The 20,475-nt window shown below is 34.4% G+C and overlaps 3 protein-coding genes across 5 annotated transcripts; 1 reads left to right on the top strand and 2 right to left on the bottom strand.

Annotated features, from left to right (window-relative positions):
* Nucleotides 1–459: 459 nt before the first annotated feature.
* LOC143923137 (terminal nucleotidyltransferase 4B-like) lies at nucleotides 460–6,486 on the bottom strand. Of its 2 annotated transcripts, XM_077446663.1 has the most exons (5): nucleotides 6,059–6,410; nucleotides 4,661–4,854; nucleotides 3,739–4,589; nucleotides 2,799–3,279; nucleotides 461–2,729 (listed from the first exon to the last, which is right to left on the bottom strand). In XM_077446663.1, the coding sequence occupies exons 1-5, from the start codon at nucleotides 6,283–6,285 to the stop codon at nucleotides 2,644–2,646; spliced, it is 1,839 nt and encodes a 612-aa protein (XP_077302789.1). In that variant the 5' UTR covers nucleotides 6,286–6,410; the 3' UTR covers nucleotides 461–2,643. The 2 variants fall into 2 exon arrangements, with proteins under 2 accessions (XP_077302788.1, XP_077302789.1); XM_077446662.1 differs by having other exon boundaries at nucleotides 460–3,279; nucleotides 6,059–6,486.
* Nucleotides 6,487–7,924: 1,438 nt separating this feature from the next.
* Nucleotides 7,925–14,441, top strand: DNAlig1 (DNA ligase 1). 2 transcript variants are annotated; one of them, XM_077446514.1, is made up of 14 exons: nucleotides 7,936–8,081; nucleotides 8,156–8,327; nucleotides 9,225–9,477; nucleotides 9,574–10,014; nucleotides 10,352–10,555; nucleotides 10,851–10,935; nucleotides 11,022–11,169; nucleotides 11,239–11,429; nucleotides 11,523–11,790; nucleotides 11,870–12,032; nucleotides 12,492–12,655; nucleotides 12,864–13,105; nucleotides 13,312–13,458; nucleotides 13,533–14,441. In XM_077446514.1, the coding sequence occupies exons 2-14, from the start codon at nucleotides 8,178–8,180 to the stop codon at nucleotides 13,666–13,668; spliced, it is 2,592 nt and encodes an 863-aa protein (XP_077302640.1). In that variant the 5' UTR covers nucleotides 7,936–8,081; nucleotides 8,156–8,177; the 3' UTR covers nucleotides 13,669–14,441. The 2 variants fall into 2 exon arrangements, with proteins under 2 accessions (XP_077302639.1, XP_077302640.1); XM_077446513.1 differs by having other exon boundaries at nucleotides 7,925–8,081; nucleotides 9,225–10,014.
* A 1,364-nt stretch (nucleotides 14,442–15,805) lies between these two features.
* On the bottom strand, nucleotides 15,806–18,874 carry Fdx2 (Adrenodoxin-like protein 2, mitochondrial Ferredoxin 2). Its single transcript, XM_077446661.1, has 3 exons — nucleotides 18,534–18,874; nucleotides 16,637–16,816; nucleotides 15,806–16,566 (listed from the first exon to the last, which is right to left on the bottom strand). The coding sequence occupies exons 1-3, from the start codon at nucleotides 18,686–18,688 to the stop codon at nucleotides 16,410–16,412; spliced, it is 492 nt and encodes a 163-aa protein (XP_077302787.1). The 5' UTR covers nucleotides 18,689–18,874; the 3' UTR covers nucleotides 15,806–16,409.
* Nucleotides 18,875–20,475: the final 1,601 nt, after the last annotated feature.

The raw sequence follows: 20,475 nt of genomic DNA, 5'->3' as shown, positions 1-20,475 counted from the left end.
GAAGACGGTTGAGAAGCCCTGCCATATAAACTAATTCAATGTAATCTGCAATTCATATGCTTAGAAAGTTTTTTTTTTTCAATTTAAATAAGTAAATATTGGATACGGCTAAGAACCCCTTACATTTAAACTAATTCAATGACATCTTAAAATAATATTCAATGAGTCACAATGACATTCGCTTAAAATGTAATTGTTCAATTTAAATAAGAATATGTTGGTGCGGTTGAGAATACCTGTAATTTATACTAATTTAATAACATCAGCGATCTATACGATAAAAAGTACCATATACATCGATAGATATATAACATATAATACAATAAAAAGTTACTTTTTCCATTAAAATAGGAAAATTTAGGATTTTTGAACATTTTGTCGCTTGAACATTATTTCCGCGGACATTTTTGGGTTAAATGGATAAAAATATCAAAATTAAATAAAACGCATGAAACAGTAATAAAATATTTATTCCAAACCTTTTAATAACCTCGTACGCCGCTATTTGAAAATAGCTAGTATTTCATTATTTATTCTTTTTTTTTATTTGGAAGAGGGCAAAGCCTCGTCTCACCCTCTAAATGCATTACTGACTGCTTATGCCCTTAATGTTTCCGTTAGAAATGTATTAATGCGAAAACACACTGAAGGGAATGGCATGGCACGCCTTCGTGGCTTCCAGCCAAGAAAGGGCATTCCCAGTTCATTGCTAATTCATACGATCTTAGTATTTCGATAAGTTTCTCCTACCTTTTTTCAAATAATGAAATAACCGTTATCGATCACCGTCAAACCTGTGTCAATACAAGGATAAAATATCACCGAAAACATTCCAGGGGATGATTTTTGGGATTGCGTGTCGCAGGAAATGTTATACGTGATTGTTTATTTTTTCACGTACCGCGTGCCTCTCGGTATGTTTTCGCCCTTAGTATGTAGTTCGGTGATTATTGTCACTAAAATTTCTATAACGGAACATCTGGCAGCCGAAAAGTCATATTAACTATCATATTAACGAGAACTCGAGTGCCAAATATTCCGTATTTGCGATTTTACTAGCAAAAATTGTCTTTTGGGCGATCGCAATGTGCGTAATAATCCAATTACCTTTAGAAACATGTATGTACATAATTAGAGATTTGACAACAGTAAACACCTAAACATATTATTGCAGTATGTCTGATAACCTAAGCGACAATAACATATCAAAATTGTAGACATAATTTTAATGAGCTGTTACATTGAAAAATAACATCAATGTATAGGTACATATAAAATAGTGAACCATTCATGGACGTTATATATTATGACCAATGAAAAAAAATTTCAAAATGTGTATATAGTCAAATCACAAATTACAAGTCACATCTTGGCTCATTAGATCGAATGATTGTCGATCATACGTTAACTCACAACTCCAGTTAATCATCTGATTTTCAGTCCAATTGATACCCAAACAAACCTACTCAAACTTAATATTGTCATTTCGGCAACTCCACCTAAAACTGTACAACAGAATCAGAAGTTGCGTTACATTTATTAATGGTCCATACATGTAATGTAGATTTAATTGCTTGTGGTAGAATATGCGTTAAATTTTATAATTAACAAAATTAATAGTAATATTTACAGTAAAGCTGTTAAATTAATTGAAACCCAATGTTAAATTGTTATTTTAAAACAGTTTTAATTGATCAAAGATTTCAATGTAATATAATAAAAGTTCCCATTCAAGTCTCCACAGGATAGGATTTGCTTTTAAGATTAAATAATAAAGAAAATCGTTAACAAAATAGTTTTTATTAAATGTATATTTTAATTTACATTATCACTGGAGCAATGAGTGTCAATATTTTTTTAAAAAATTATGCGAATTGATTGCACCATACGTGATGAATTACAAAAGCAACATTATTGATTTACAAAAAAAAAAAATTAAACATGGTGGAAAATTCATCAGCACAGTAACATAAAAAAGGTATTCTGAGATGTTAAAAGTTAAGTTATTCTTACAAAAAATTCAGATACAAAATTTATTTTTCAAATTCAGTAAAAAATAAAATTATGAATGAAATTATTACGTAACATGCATTATATATGCAGGTATATTATTACAAATAGATCAGAAAAAGCAAATAAACAATAAAACTCATACTTGCAACATTTAACAATAAAAATAAATCAAAAAAAAAAAAAAAATGTACACTATACAACTAATATTAGTGACATGCCATTTATATACTACGCTTGACTTAACTAGCGAATGTGAAAAAATTCACAACAATGTGTGCGCGTAACTGATCAAAATAAATACCTAAGCAATATTCTTAGTCTCGATAAAAACAATTTCTGTACATGACAAAATTAAAATAATATATGGCTAACTTTTCAATATTTTCATATCCGAGTATTAAAATAAATATATATATCGAACTAGACAAATGAAATAAAAATATTTACAAAAGAAACTGTGAAATTTAACTATAAAATTTAAAGATTTTAAATATCAAATACAAATTTCAATCACATTTCACACTAGCACATATGAACTCATCTGAAATAAAATTAAAATTTCGAAAGTAAGTTCGTAATGTCACGATTTTCACACGCATGCTTGAATTTAGCAGGCAAAAAAAGTTCACATCATCGGCCCAAGCTTGAGTATTCTTGCGGTCTCTTGGCAGGCATGTTGCCTCCGGGTTGTTGTTGTTGAGTAGTGTGAGGATTTCCTGAAGGTTTCCGTTTTTTATTCAGCCGTCCCGTTGTCATATTGTGAGGAATAATTTGATTGTACCTACCCGGAGAATATCTGCCATTATTATGAATTGTCAACTGATTTTCATTATTGGACTTCATTTGCTTTGGCACGGCTACGTTTTGTGAACTATTATAACGTCTCTGTTTCGTATTACTCGAAGCTATCACGCGATTGGAATTCGACCGACCACCAGGTTCACTGACACTAGATGAATGGGGCAACTGGACAGTAGCACTATTATTTGTTCTAATGCCCTTCAAACCGTTCGACATTGAATAGTACTCAGGGATATGGGGGTTATGATGGTAATGTAGAGGTATAACACCCGTCGATGTTACAGTATTGAAATCAGGGTTTGATGTTATATGCTGTATGATGACATTTTGCTGAGAAGCTCTCCGATGCTCGGAAGACAGAGGTACTATGTTCGAAAGTATTTGAGCTGGAGGTGGAAAACTTGGTGTGTTCATAGTGTTGTTGTTTGGAGATGGTATACGACTATTTGATTGCTCTTCCAGATCCTAAAATAATAAAATATTTTTGTTAACTTGCATTCATTTTACAATCCAACAATTAAAATACTTATAGTAAAAGTTTGAAGACTTTTTGAACAGAGTATAATGCACTACCTGCTCTGTATATTTGTAGGCATTATAACAGAATACAATAAACAAATTACTTATCTATTTAAATTCACAACAATATCGGTGACGGTTATGAGTTGTTGCTACATGTCTGTTGATTTTTTTTGATCACGACAGTGGAAAATATTTCTAATTATTCAAAACATTTATTAGACAGGAAAAATTACTGGATTGAAATTATCGTTAAGAACATGTTATGTGGTGTGATATATGTATATCTTGATACAGAATAGACAGGAAATACGAATAATCAGTTTAAAAAAAATTGCATTACACTCCTTTCATTTTCGTCTTAGCTTTTAAAGTTAAATATTGATATTCAAATGAAATATATACCAAGTCACTATCAGTGTGACTAGATTCACTGCCAGACGGTGTGAAACAGTTTGTAGGCATTTGTACTACTGGATGTTGTTGTTGTTCGAAGAACTTAGCTTTGAAATTTTCTTTCACCCACCTTCTATACTGCAAAACATTATCAGTAATTCTTACTATCCTACCCAGGATGGAATGTTTGTTGCAATCCAATATGGAATTGTCGAGGGCAGGTGTCACTGCTTGTTGCAAAACAATGTAGCCATAGTCAAAAGCTGATTTTACTTGTAGAGCACCATAGCTGGATCGTCCAATGTCATTACCGGGAGTTAACGGATCTTCTATACACAATAGACTAGGTCGATGTCCTTCATGCATCTCTTTTTGAATCTCATCTTTGGAAACGTAGCACCCGCCATTTTTAACTCGAATGGCGGCTTTAAAATAATTGAATTTTCGTCCGTATAGTTCAAAAAACTCTATTAATAAAACACCTAAATTAGCACGATCGTTGAACTTTTCAGGTCTAGGATGTAACTGTAAAAAACTTATACACATGAGAATTAACGAGTAACTAGAGATTCCGCCCGTAAACACTTCGTTCAAATCTCTCTGAAGAAGAAATTGTTTTAAAACCATAACAAGTTTCGATAGAACAGGATATTTTTGTTTGTATTCTTTAATGAGTTCAGCACTTCTCACACCGCTCGACATGTTGAAGGAAATATCCACTTTGACGTCTGAAAATTTGTCTGTCATTTTGACTATGGGTACCGTCGCCTTCTCGAGCACTTTGATCGAGTTCGCTTCGGCGATATCTTGATCGACTAATTCCCGCTCCAACGTACGAAGAGGTAACTTTTCCCAATTGCCTGAAATCACAATTCGTTAAGTCAGAACGTACACCAAAGCATTCGATATGAATTGAAATTTGTAATTTTACCTATTACGACTAGATCAATGTCACTTGTAGGAAGATAGAGACCCGTACGATACGAACCGAAGACTTCCACTCGCGCATGCGGCCACAATCGGCGTACGGCATCTGTAATTCGACGAACGGCGTGTGCCCTAACTTTATGTTCTACAGGTGTCGGAGACATGTATGCGTAGAACTGTTCGATTTCCTCGTGCAGCCTGAAATTATAACGCAGTTTGTAAATAATAAAATAATTATATTAAATAATTTTCGAGTCCAACGATGAGACATAAATAAAATTACTTAATTAGCAATATATATGTACGTACATATGTGAGGGTCATATTTTAGGTATCATTTCATCAGAAACTGATAACATTTTATTGCAACTCAAAATGTATATTAAATTATTTTTCGATATATATGTACATGACATCTCGTTCACTGACAATTCGCTCACGACATTTCATACACCGCCATCTTGCTCACTGACACTTCGGTCACCGATATATCGCTCACGGACGTTTCGTTCACAACAAATCGGTCACGATAGTTAGTCTCCCGTTGACATCTGAGCATTTTTTATGTTGGCTCGTTCTGAAGAACAGTTACTTAAATAGCTTGGTGGAATTTTAGTGGTTGTCATCGGTTTGCGTGTTTTCAGCTGAAAGACCTTTTTCAGATAAAGATGAAACATAAATTGAGCCATCTAACCGAGCGATAGGTGGAATCGACACGATTTATGAAACGTTGCTGAAAAATAGCATTTGAGACAAAATACCCGAGAAGACATGGTAGGCCAAAACTCATGTGGATGGAGCTTGTCATGAAAAATATCCAAGATTTTAAACTACCACAGAACAGACGATCGTGGCGATGCCACACTAGGAAAGCCAACCCTAAATAAATGGGATAAGGCTAAGAAAAGAAGAAAAGTATCACATACAGGTTAAGACGCGACTGAAGAATTAACTCGGCGTTGATATGTGCAAAGCTGAACATCTCACACTTATTAATAAAATATATCAAACTTAGACGTATAGAATATATCTAACTTGTTTTTCATAGGATTGTATTACATTTCCTAAATAGTGTATGGATTCGATTCGACAAAAAGGGAGAGCACTGTTTCAGCCTCGTTAGCGTTATGTTCAAGTAAATCTTTCTTTTCAGAATACAAGTCAAGACGGGGAATGTGATAAGAGTCGCATGGTTTTGACGTTTGACGTTCGGATGGGGGTGAACAGCCGCGCCGAAAGATTGTTTACGTTTGAGAGGGGCGGGCGACTAGTTTTTGAGGTTATGTGATGGTGCAAGGTGTGCGAGTGTGTGAGGGGGATATGGGATGGGGGTAAGGGTAGGGGGTAGGGGATGAAGAGTGAGGGGAAGTGGTGTTGGTGGAGGTGGTGGAGGTGGTGGTACCCGATGACGCCTCGGCTGTAGCGGAAGTCGTGCCTCCGCCAGGGACAGCCGCCGAACTCTCCGATGAGCTGCGAGCGGTTCTCGTTCATGTTGTAGGTGGAGGCGCGGTTGTCGGGGGGGCGGCGGCGCTCCTCGTCGGGCTCCCAGCCGCCGTCCCACACGCGCAGCCACACCCGTTGAGCGGGGCCCTCCTGCTCGGGCTGGAACCACGCCACGCAAGGGTCCATCACACCGCACCGCACCGCACCGCACCTCACCGCACCTCACCGCACCGCACTCCTCGCCCCCCTTTGACCCCTCGCCCCCCGCCGCCCCCACACTCTATCCCCTCCGCCCCTCTCGCTGCACAGCCCGTCGCCTTTCCGCACTCTTTTCCTCCCCGTCCGTATTTTCTTCTCCTTTCTCGGACCGATCTCGGGCCGGAGATCAGCTGTTCAAACCACCAGACTGTTCCCTCAGTGAGAGCGATAGCGCAACACAAGAATGTTTCCTAAGCATTGAGGTTAAGCGTTAAACGTGCCTAATTCACGTTTTATTTCATTTAGCCTAACTTCCCTTCGGCCCACCCAAAATAAAATTCGACCTTAAAATCTGAGCTTCCGAGTCAAGTCTGTAACCAAAGCGAGAAATAATAAATCTGTAAAATTTCGTCTGGAGCCAGCGAACGGGAATTTCGACTGTTCTATTGTTATATACACCATGGAAAAAAAAAGTTGAATCATAAAAAAACTAAAAAAAATATTGTTCATCATAATGGCATCCTATTATCGACAAACGCTAAATTTAAAGGTAGAAATATGTTTGTGGCGGCTCGCTTATACGACATGGTCGAGTTTGGTTGCCTTCCTGCGAGTGGGGACCAACTCGGCTGGGTTCGGAGAGCCGCTACTCACTCTGCCTTTAGCTGTCATATAATAAACACGTGCATTAACATGCCAGTCGTCTCATTCGTTCATCCCCCACATGTTCTTATTTAAATAATGTTTATTTGTACATCTAAAAAAACAAAAATAAACATTTTCATTTTAAATTAAACGTTCAATCAGATTCGCAAACTGAAGGTGGAACGTTATTTTCATGCTGGATAATCTATCTATAGATTAACTTTAAGGAACCCATTTATAACATCTCCTGCTATTTATTGAAAATTAACCGTTTTCCTAGCAGATGAAAATTGAAAAAAGGTGTAAAAAAATTATATATTTATAATTATGATTTTTCAGAAAATTTTTAGGGATTCAATCTCAGATTTCGATTTAGAAAATACACACAAATATACGTCATTTCCCCCAAGCCTCTAGAACCTCTAATTCCTTGACCGCTTGAGTCAAAGAAATGTTATATTAATAGAAGTGGCTTCAGGCGTCATATTGTTGTCAAGTGACGATTGTCCACAGACAATCCTAAATAATTTTAGCATCAGTCATATTTGATCCTCAGTGCTCGACGTATATCCGATAAAAACTTCTCTGTTTGTTTATATAACTCGCAAGATGGGCAAGCATCGGTAAAAATTGCACAATGCATTCAAAAACACACAATAAACATCATGGGATACATTTGTATAAGTAAATTGATCCGATTGTATTCCATACGTTGTAGCGTATTTATAGAGACGTACCGCGTAATATTGACAACAATTATTTATTCGTAAGAGCCCTTCTATTGTTATTACATCTCTCTAGCTCGAGTATAATGCTATTATATACCGAATTTGACGATATCAAAAAGAATTGCACCAGATCGAGACAATTTATTTTCAGGCTAACTAAATATCTAACTAGATAGATATGTATATATGTAAATACATAGATGCAATTACGAGAAAATCATATCGGTGCAAAGTGTACATGACATGGAATAAGCGGAAGGGGAAATGACAGAAACGCAGATGGCAGCGGGGAAGGGGGTGGAGGGGAGGGGTGAAATTTGGCGCGCAAACCAGCTTTGACAGCTGCAGGGGCGTCAGATTCGGTGCGCTGTTGTCATTTTTGAGGCTCTCGGGGGCGCAGGCGCTCTCCAGGTACTTTTACTTTCACTCGCACGTTAATTACGTGTTATCTATACATATATGATATTTTATCGTTTCTATTCCAGACGACTTCCCAATCGCAGCATCATGTCTCAGAGGAATATCAAATCTTTTTTCACGAAGATATCACCGCCTTCCAGCACTTCTCCGACCGTGCCTCCACCTGCTCTCGTGCCGCGCAGACCCTCGTCACAGAGCGCTTCCAGTGAAGATGAGATATTTCCTGTCAAGACACAGGTGTTTATAGTATAAAACAACTCATATTTGCTGTGAAAGCCGTCGTTATATATGCACACTTTATCCCTACCCGCCGACAAAATAGTTACCTCCCTAAACTTTAATATGAATACCCACATCTGTGAGTGTGTTCGACTAAAATTCGTAACAATATTTGCTACATATGTGTGCGCATCATCGATATATAATGTATAGATGCTCGCCAAAAGTGTTACCGTGAAAATGTTTCAAAATCCGCAAAAAAAATGTATTAGTTGCAACAGTTGTCTGTTGACGCCATTTTGCAAAATTCTTTTTCCTTCCACTTTCAACCCTCCTAGACCCGTAAATCCCCCTGCTGTATGACACGTTTTAGATCTACAAATTACTACGGAAGAGGGCTATCTTTACATTCTATTTCGATGGTGTGCATATATTATTTAAACTGCGCTTTTTAAATCACTGTTATAACTAAGTTTTCACAAATAAATGTATTTTTTATGTTGATAATATAATATATGTACATATATATATATTTACTGAAACTTAATTAAATTATTTTTAAAAGCTTTTGTCTTGAATAAATCGAATTCAAACGAAATTCCTCATATTTGGCATTGTCAATCAATTCTTTCTTTTTATACTCTAATATTGTTTTAAAATTGAGGCATAGTTATAGTAATTACATAACAATTTAACACAAGTATGTGTAAAATGTAAACATGAGTTTGAATGGTAACAATAATTAGAAAAGGCTTGATGAACTTTCTCCCTAAATAAACAGTACATATGTAGATGTATTAACGTTTGAATTGAAATCCTAATCAATTTCAAGTTGACTATTTGATACTACTAAGACATTTAGAGCAGGAGAGTTAAATCGATACTTTGCATTAAATATTTGATGTATATTTTCAGAGGAAGAAAAAACGACTAAGAGTTAATAGTGATGGCGATTCTCAATCGTCTTCGCCGAGTAAACAAAAAGATGTAATAACGCATCCAGCTACTACTGCATTGACCGATATAAAAACTATCAATGATTCAACTGAGATAAAAACTGTAGATGTACTCGATACCAAAGAAAATATAGAGAATGAGAATCATTCACCTTCTAATAAGAAACAAAATTTAAAAAAAAGGCAACATTCCGATTCTGATAATTCTCCGGGTACTAAAGAAAATATAGAGAATGATAATCATTCACCTTCTAATAAGAAACAAAATTTAAAAAAAAGGCAACATTCTGATTCTGATAATTCTCCAGGTACTAAAGAAAATATAAAAAAAGAGAATCATACACCTTCCAATAAGAAACAAAATTTGAAAAAAAAGCAACATTCCGATTCTAATAATTCTCCAGATACTAAACTGAAGATTGAAAATGATGTATCTTCAACCCAATCAAATACTAAAAAATGGTTTGGAATAACTGAAACGGGAAAGACACAAAATTACAATCCTTGCCAAGCAAGTTCATCATATCATCCAATAAATGATGCGATTTGGAAGATAAATGAAAAAGTTCCATACATAGCACTGGCTAGAACTTTGGAAGAAATCGAAAAGACATCAGCTCGATTGAAGATTGTCGAGACTTTGTGCAATTTTTTTAGGTCCGTGATCGTTTTGTCTCCCAATGATCTTTTGCCTTGTGTTTATTTAACATTAAACAAACTCGCACCTGCATATGAAAGTTTGGAACTAGGTAATCTTTTTTCCTTTTTATTAGCTTCGAGTATCTCAAATTCCTATGATAATGTGACGAATCAATCAAGATTACACGATTTACATAGTTATTGCTTTATTTGTTGACATTCATAGATAAAAAATGTGATTAAATTGACAACAATATTTGGTTTGATTATTATTTAATATTTATGTGTAAACAAAGTATTGATATACAGATACAGTCTCGTTTTTGCCTTTTAAATATTTTATATCTCCACAATGTTTCATATTCATTATCTTTATATGTAGTATAATAAATAAGTGATAGACTAATTTTTTATTCAGTATTTAAACTATTGTCATAATGCTTTCAGGTGTCGCTGAAACTACTTTGATAAAAGCAATAGCCCAAAGTACTGGAAGGTCTGTAGCCCAGATAAAGACTGACAGTAACAGTTTTGGTGATCTCGGTATAGTTGCAGAGCGGTCCCGATGCGACCAACGAATAATGCACCGTCCTCCACCATTGACTGTAATTAAGGTCTTCGAAAAATTCAAGGAAATTGCTTTGATGACAGGTAATTTATACAAAAAACTAAGGAAATCTTGTAAAAATAATATTATAGATAGATCCATAAAAACATCAAATAATTATTGCTGCAGGAATCAGCGAGTATCCGCAATATAAAGAGATTATCTTATCTTAATATTTTAGATATTATAGATTTTATACGAAACAAACTTTCAATTTTATTGAGAGGATAAAGGTCCATATTGATTAATTCTGAAATTTTCACAATAAATTATAGCCTTTCTTTGTGTATTATTTTATCGAATTTAAGGCATTATATTATTAAAAAAAATAATTTTAAGGTCACTCGACGATGTCAAAAAAACTTGATAAAATTCAGTCCATATTTGTCGCTTGCAAAGATTGTGAGAGCAAATATATAATACGGTATGTATATATAAATATATTACAATATAATATAATATATATTAAAAAAAAAAAGCATTTATGAAAGAAAACAAATTTTGTTTTAGATCTCTTGCTGGAAAACTACGTATTGGATTGGCTGAGCAATCTGTTTTGCAAGCTCTAGCTCAAGCGTGTTCATTTACTCCTCCATGTAAATCTTCCAATGATCAACTTCTAAATGCTTCGAAAGGCCTGACTGCCGAGAAGTTCAAAGTACGACTTGTCTATAGTTAATTAAGTTTATACTAATTATAAAATAATTATTACACCTTGAAATATTAGGGGATTATAGATGAGCAAGCTCTTACACTCAAAACTGCATATTGTGAATGTCCAAATTATAATCTCGTCGTACCTGTAATATTGAAACATGGTGTGATGGAGCTTCCACTTCATTGCAAACTCACACCGGGTATTCCTCTAAAACCAATGTTGGCACACCCCACAAAAGGCATCAGTGAAGTTCTCCACAGGTTTTTGTCCACATATCCCTTTACTAACATTACTTGTGTATACTTTTCTCCACCTCTCAGGCAAATATATTGGTAATTATTTAATTCTTGCAGGTTCGAAAATTTGAAGTTTACTTGTGAATGGAAGTATGATGGGGAGAGAGCTCAAATTCATATTCCATGCACCAAAAATGGTGACGTTAATACAGTGGATATTCCTGGAGCTTCAATCTACAGTCGTAACTTGGAAAACAATACTACTAAATATCCGGATATTTTGTCGCGACTTGGCAAAGCACTCAAGCCGACTGTTACAAGTTGTGTACTTGATTGTGAAGCTGTAGCTTGGGATAAAGAAAAAAAACAAATTCTACCATTCCAAGTGAGTTTTCTTTGTTTTTTTAGTAGATGTATGTAATTGTTTTCGTATGAAGATTATTAATTACATGTGTGTATTTTAGATATTATCGACAAGGAAACGCAAAGAAGCAAAAAACTCTGAGATAAAAGTTGAAGTTTGCATTTTTATGTTCGATTTACTATATCTCAATGGGGAATCATTGGTTCGAAAACCTTTAGAAGAGAGAAGACAGCTTCTCAAAGAAAATTTTATTGAAACTGAAGGTATTAAAATTTTGCGCCGATGACACTCAATCTATACTAAGTTCACTAAATTCCAACATTAAAAGGTGTTTAAAAAATGCGCAATTTTTACAGATTTTTGGCTTTTGGAAATATAAAAAAGGGATATTTCCACTTTAAAAATTCGCTATATAATTAATTATGACTATTTTAAAGCAATAAAAAAATCATAAAATAGAAAAAGTATCTGACTATCGATTCCAATACTCACTTTTGACACAGCAATACTAAATTTTGAGTTTAAAGATTTTTTAAACGCTCTTATCTCGTAAATGAGAAGAAACCAACAAAAATAATTATCATTTACATCATAAAAACCAACATTCAGTGGGTCAAACTTAGTAAAGATTGATTAGTGTCTGTTCTGGTCATGTTTTGTTGCTCAGTGTTATTAATACTTAGAAACAAGTTGAAATCGAATTGTTTTGTACTCTGTTATAGGTGAGTGGCATTTTGCTACAAGTCTTGATTGCAGTGCCACTGAAGAAATTCAAGAATTTTTAGAAGAAAGTATACGCGGTAATTGTGAAGGACTTATGATCAAAACATTGATGGGAAAAGATGCTACATATGAAATTGCCAGAAGGTCGAGGAATTGGCTAAAAGTAAAATAAGAAAACCTTGCTCACTTAAATTAAAATTTAATATAGTGAAAAAATTAAGGCAATTCAACGATATGTATATGTAAAAACTTGGCAAATGTACACATTCGTGCATATAAATTATTACATATTTATTTTGACTTACAATTGACTATTACAATTTGTGTATTTCATGAATCTTTATATGTTATATTTACTTCCTTTATTTCAGTTAAAAAAAGACTACATTGAGGGCATCGGTGACACTATTGATGCTGTGGTTCTGGGTGGTTACCTTGGTAGAGGAAAGCGTGCAGGCGTTTACGGAGGATTTTTGTTGGCTTGCCACGATAGGGATACTGATGAATATCAAACTCTGTGTAAAATAGGCACAGGCTTTTCTGATGAAGATTTACAAAAATATTCAAACTTATTAAAAGAACACGTAATAGATGCACCTAAAAACTATTATAGGTGATTAATTAATATGAGTTTATCTTACATTGGCTTGTGTTTTATTTGTGCATTTTTTGACGTCGGTTTGCGGGAGGCTTTATGCTCTTCGCCCAGAGAAATAAATTTATTTCGTTATTTTTATTGTCACTATTAGACTATCAGCTATTTATAAATGAAGCCTTTGTTAATGCAGTCCTACATTTTCCATTTCACTGTTTTCACAGATTTGACAAAGCATTAGAACCTGATCATTGGTTTGTGCCAAATCTAGTGTGGGAAGTGAAGTGTGGCGACTTATCACTGTCGCCAGTTCACAAAGCTGCCGTTGGTTTAGTGGATCCAGAAAAAGGAATATCACTGCGGTTCCCAAGGTATGTTGAATTTGTGCTATTTTAATGTATAGTGGCAAGCGGTAAAATATCATTTTAATTTTGTAATCTTGCAGGTTTATACGTTTGAGAGAAGACAAAACAGCAGAAGAGGCTACATCTGCTCGTCAGATTGCTGAATTATATTTAAAACAAGATCAAATAAATAATCAGTCTGCGAACGTGAAAATCGTTGAAGAAGACTTTTATTAATTTAAATCTCGTAGTTCAGAGAGGTTTCGACATTTTTTGGTGTTTGTCGTATAAAAATGCCTTTTTTTCTAGATGCATTTAACAAAATTCTTTATTATGACTGTTACGATGTAAAACATGAATTTTAGCGTCAAAATATTATATCACATTTTGGCTTTCTTATATTTTTAATTTAACTTGCTTATATTAAAAAATTTTGGCATAAAAATGACGATTTTCTAAAAATAACGCTTCTTCCATAGAAATGGACGCTGTGAGTGTTACACTCTTTGTATGAAAGTTTCTGGTAAAACGGTGACTTTGAATTCTCGTTAATCAGTCAAAACTTATCATTATCGACCCAATTAAACTGCAATATTAACAATTTATTTATTTTTAAATAGCAAAAAAATCTAAACGGTTCTTAAAACAAAGATATATGAAAAAGATCCGCTTTTTCGAAATTTTAGTGGAGATTAATCGATTGGTTAGAGGCACAGGAAATTATTTAAGTTCGCGTTTTTCGCTCCAGCCTAATGTACATATGTATATATATCTAAATATATGTTTGTCATTAGATGTCATAAATAAAGTATTATTTAACTATATACATATGTACAAATGTTAAAATATTTAAAGAAAAATATATTTTCTAGATTTTGTTCAACCTCGCCCTAAAATATACAACATATTCAAATTACTTTACATTCTAATGAGTTTTTATGTAACGCTGACTATTCTGTAACAAAATTTATGTTCATATTATTGAATATATTTATATAATATTATGATACAATGAAGTTTTCTTATGTATGACAACTACCCCATTCATCTTTTTCCTCATATATATATTTTTTTTTAATTGCCGAACCGCAGATTACAATTAACCAGAGCTGTACTGAACCAGAAATAGGGGAAGGATTTCAAACATCAAGTCTGAGTATATTACAATCTGAGGTTGAATATGCAATCAAAAAGGCCAAAAATAAAAAAGCTCCAGGAAAGGATTCTATTCCTGTAGAATAATTAAAATTATTGGATGTAGAAGGCATTCGAATACTGACGAAACTTTTCAATCAAATATATGAAACTGGTAAATTCTTCAAGAATGGTTGCAGTCAACATTTATTCCCTTACCAAAAAAAGATAAGCCAACCGGCTGCAATGCAATTGATAAGTTAAATGAGCCACACCCTTAAAATACTTCTCAAAATCATCCAAGAGAGAATAAGGCGTAAGTGCGAAAGTATGATAAGCGATTCGCAATTTGGATTCAGAGGAGGATTAGGAACAAGGGAAGCGTTGTTCTGCATGAACATACTCCTACAAAAGTGTAGGGATTTCAAAAAGAGGATATACATCTGTTTCATCGACTTTGAAAAAGCATTTGATAGAGTGGAACATGATAAATGAATCCATGCACTAAACCAAACCGGGATAGATGCAAAGGATATCGCCCTTTTGAAGAACCTATATTGGAACCAATCTGCTGTCGTGAAGGTTGAAGACTTGGAAACCGAAAAAGTAGAAATTAGTCGAGGGGTACGGCAGGGATGTGTATTGTCGCCCATGCTCTTCAATCTGTATTCGGAAATGGTATTCAACCAGGTAGTCGATAGTCCAATAGGAGTAGAAATAGGTGGCGAAATTATAAATAATATCCGTTTCGCTGATGATACGGCAACATTGACTGAGAGTGCCGAAGACCTACAATCGTTATTGATCGCAATTGATCATTCATGTCAAAAATGGGGTCTGTCTATTAATATCAACAAGACAAAATCAATGGTAATATGTAAAGAAAAGACGGATCCATTAAACCTGAGTGTGCGCGGACAAATGATTGAACAGGTCGAACAATACAAATACGTAGGAGCAATGATCAATACGGACGTCAGTTCCGAAATGGAGATAAGAAAGATCGAAATAGCAAGAAATGCTTTCGGCAGCATGAAAAATGTTTTATGTCTTATGCCTTTTCGGATTATGCCTTTACATTAATCAATATCAACAGAAATAATTATTTTCGCAAGAAGCACCTTTTACACATGCTTCACAGATGCGAGAGAGAGATGGGGAATAAAGTACACGCCGTGCTCAACGGTCAGTGTGAGAATGATATCCACCATGGAATGACGAATCATTTTTTTCATTTCTTGCAATTATTTTATATTATTCAAAGTTTAATACACGATAAAATGATTATTATAGCTAATTACAATAATTAACCTCGCAGATTTTGCATTATTTTAACTTAATACTCACATTTTTAACTGGACGCACAGTGGCTAGCAGATTTTTTTAGCACAGTAAATAAGTAAATAAGGTTATAAGGTGGGGGGGGATTGTAAAGAATACATATTAGTAAGTATTATAAAATGGAACACTTTATTTTACACATGGTATATATAAAACATTTAAAAAAATTAGCACACGTAAAATAAGTGTTCATATTAAATTTTGTTATTGACCTTGTAAGTTCACTAAACAAAGGGATAAAAATTATTTTAAAATTAACATTTCATAATATCATTTGCTCATTTATCAAAAATACTACACATGCACAGAAAGAAGCACGTGTACAATTTGCTTCAATTAAAAATTAAATAACAAAAACAGACTGTAATAACAATACATATCATATCAGAGATGTCTAATTTTCAATTATTACCCTTAATGGAATAAAAAATAATCATATTTGCGCTAACACGAACGAATTCGTGCGGTTTTTTTTTAGCTATAAACATGTTCATATTGAATCATCATTTGCGGGCGTCGTTTATAGTGGCCGGTACTTGTATTTCGAGACCATCTAACTCTTGCGTAAGCGTAATTTGACAACCCAATCTAGAGGTGTCCGTCAAACCGTGAGCGAGGTCCAGCATATCCATCTCTTCGTCACCGGGCCGCTCCGGTAATCTGAAATTAGCATCACATGATAAATTTTATAGTAAATTCGATTGTATTATTAAGAAATGTATATTCCCACCTATCGAAATCTTCTTTTTTCAATATGACGTGACACGTCGAACACGTAAGTGTACCTTCGCATGCACCATATCCTTCCAAATCTATTCCTGAGTCTACCACTACATCGAGAAGAGTGTCACCAATTTTCGCTTTGACTGGTATACGTTCACCATTCGCTCGTACAAATGTTACAGTCACCCTAAAAAAGACTACGATGTTATTTTCAAATTTTGTGCCGGTTTTATATTATATTTGAACACACACACACACACACACACACACATTGGAATGGCGTTCCAGTATATATTTTTGTGGTTGAAGGAATCCTCCAATACAATCCAGTTTTTCAAATATACATGTACATACTTAAGAACCATTGAAGAAGTCAATGATGTTTAAAATGCTAATCTTCGAAGGTCAGTAAGTATAATATAAACAACGTATAAAGTCGAACTGAGGCTATAAACGAAGCCCATAAAACCAATACGACCAGTTTTTTCTTATGTAAAATTAATCTATATGAATAGAATACACAAGTTTGTAAAAACTGTAACTTTAAGTACAAAGATAAGAGAAAACGTGACTTCATACATTGAGATATGCTGCAGATGAAAATAATAAGAAGTGAAACTAAGAATAGCCTTGTAAAAAAATACATTCCGTCTATGTATGTATGTATTCGTAGCAACATTAATAATTCATTCAATTTCAAATTTATTATAATTCGATTCGTAGTCGCTTACATTACGATCGGAGATTGATGATCGTGAATTCTAAACGTGTCGTATTTCAAGAAGAATGTTGCATTATGCAATAGAAGTTCCTGCCCTTCAATTTCTAGCGATTTAATTGTTGATGAACTTTGAAAATACTATTTTTGTTTGTGCAAGGTTTGTATGTAAATATAATAATTATAATCGATGTGTCGATTTAAATTGCGGTCAGTCTGAATATGATAAACGATTAAATAAAAATACATTCATGAAGCCATTGTACCTCTCCGGTCTGAATACACTATATATGCTGATTCTTAAATTTAGGAACGGTATTTACTACATTGAAATGTATATAATTCGTAAGAAAAAAAGATAAAGCCTTTATCTGATTTTTTGTAATCTGCGTTTGATATTGCAAAGTTTTTAATAATAAATAGAGTTTAGCGTATCGATTATGTATTACTTAAAAAGTTTTTTTATGTACATATTATATATTTTTCTACGGTCTCCGTGACGGGCCGATATGTGAAATTACCGAAAAGCTAAATATCGGAAGGCAAAGATCGAAAATCGAAAGATCTTAAGCCGAAAGATCAAAAAAAAAGGGTGCATGGTAAACGGTTCATACTCACTTAATTTGCGCGAGCAGGATACAACAGGAACAAGAGGAACAGGCTTTTCCTCCCGTATTAATGTGCGCGCGCAGAATACGGGAGGAAAAGCCTGTTCCTCTTGTTCCTGTTGTATCCTGCTCGCGCAAATTAAGTGAGTATGGACCGTTTACCATGCACCCTTTTTTTTTGATCTTTCGACTTAAGATCTTTCGATTTTCGATCTTTGCCTTCCGATATTTGCGTTTTCGGTAATTTCACATTCCGGTCCGTGAGGTAGACCCATTTTTCTACTAGCTGAATTGCCCAGGTAGGTAGTAACATAACAAATTTGATAGTTCAACATTGAAACTGTCGATTTGTGTAGTGGACAAACAAACATTCATCTTAATTATATAGAAGAAATAAATAAACATTTAGTTAAAAATCACTTATCAGAAAACCAACAATGTAACATTTACTCATTAGTGAGGTGAGTACCTATACCAAAAAAAAAACTCAATAAAGCAAGTTTCTTTTTAGTATAATGAAGTTTTTAAATAGGAATAGATAGCTGACGATTGCGAGATAGGTATGTATGGATACTGACTGTGGTTTGCTGAGCGTTGCGCTGGCCGCCTGCAGATGTCGTCTGGAGATGAAGAGCGATTGAGATGGAGATGGAGAGGCTTTGTGGGTGATTTCCAGAGATCGCGCCGCACCCGTCAACAGTCGCGTCACCAATCGAGCCCTCGCTGTTTGCATATTTCCTTAGTATCTGAATCCGAATCAGAATCTGACGTCACCGAACGCGCTCCCCGTCCCGACGGCACTGACGAGCCGCTCTCACTCCGGCGCCCACCTCTTCAACGCCCAAACGTCACGCAATCTGACATTGCTCCTAGCACCTCTTTACACGACCATCTTCGACTTCGATCTTTTAACTTGTGCACGTATGTATAATCACACACTAGAAATGTGAAAACTATCCCAATAAACATGTTTCAATAGAAAATACTCAATATAAAACAGTATTAACAGTGGGAAAAAAATCCAAGTAAAAATACGTACTTTTGACTTTTGATTTGAACTGGACGACTACTTAGAGAGATTTGAAAGCTGAAAAGTATTACAAATGAAAGATAAAATACCAGACTATAGATTCCAATATTCATTTTGAACAGAAACTTGACAGATTTTGAGACATCGACCGAACAACACCAAGATATAGAAAATCGCGCGATTTAAAAAACTCATATATCTCCGAATCTCGAGCCAATCAACATTTTTTATTATCAGATTCGTGTTCACTGGGCATAGATCTATAAGAAAAATTATATCTCGTCTCTGAACCAAAAAAAAAGGCGTCATTTGTCAGACAGTGTATTTGGAGATCCCCTCGGGGGTCCCCCGATCTCAAGGGCCCGCATGCACTGTATACTCTCGCGTCAGTAGGTACGCCACTGCATTTTCTGATATTATAGAGCCAAGAAGCCTCTTTCTTTCAAGCCACTGTTTGTGCTCTACATTCCTCTCCGTTACTTTTTGTAGAAGGCGATAATTGAGATTACGAATTACGTGGCAAAAATATTCAAGTTTTCGTCGCTTTGCGGTAATAATAAGCTCTCTATTATTTTTACAAGGTTTTTTTTATTTATTATTATTATTACAAGGTTTTTTATTAGTGTCACTTTGCAAATTGTAAAACTCCTAAAACTCTTCCGATCGCTTTGAAACTTTTCCATTTTGCGAGGTTTGGCCCCCGATAGATATTTCGATTGTTTCCGCTTAGTCCATAGTGAAATATAATCTTTATACATAGATATGTTTAAAAATTCGAATATTTTGGAGATGGTGACAGCTAACTCTTTGCCACTCGTTTTGTCCGATATTTATTGTTTTTAGAAGATTTTTATTAGTTTCACTTTGTTTTTGAAGTAGCTGGAAGATAGTTTTGTTCCTCACGCGTTCTACTGGAACTACACATCTACGAGAAAACCACGTTTCAAAATAATCTATCCTGCTCATGTTTGATATCAAAAGCGTCCACCATTCATATCCGGTATTGCAATACTGAAAATACATTACATGGTAAAATTCGCGAACATAATTTTATTGACATTCGTTGACAACCTTAAATACAAGGCAGTACAACAATTGATCTTTGTTTCTTTGTGCTTTGATTTTTTATTATAAACAGATGTGCAACTTAAAAACAAGTTTTAAAAATGTATATTTGTATATGTAAGTTTATATTGCATGGTAATTTATTTTATCAATCTTAATTTTTCTTTTACTAATTTAGGGAGAACGCTTGTCTGGAGTCATTGGCCACATGGATTTTAAAGTTAATAAAAATTAAGGACCCTATCTGAGTATGTTTTATGCTCTCGATGATTCTGTTCACTGCTGAATGATAGCAATATATTAAAATATGTACTACCAATTGGCGTTAATATATTATTTCAATTCAAAGTATGTATTATGCATATGCGATAACCATCGACCTAATTATTTTGTTTATTTGAATAAAATTTATATTTGTATTTTAT

Source organism: Arctopsyche grandis, chromosome 3 (genome assembly GCF_051622035.1).
Source record: "Arctopsyche grandis isolate Sample6627 chromosome 3, ASM5162203v2, whole genome shotgun sequence".
In the NCBI taxonomy this organism is placed as follows: Eukaryota; Metazoa; Arthropoda; class Insecta; order Trichoptera; family Hydropsychidae; genus Arctopsyche; species Arctopsyche grandis.
Note: the sequence above shows the minus strand (reverse complement) of the source record. Positions and strands in the feature narration are given on the sequence as shown.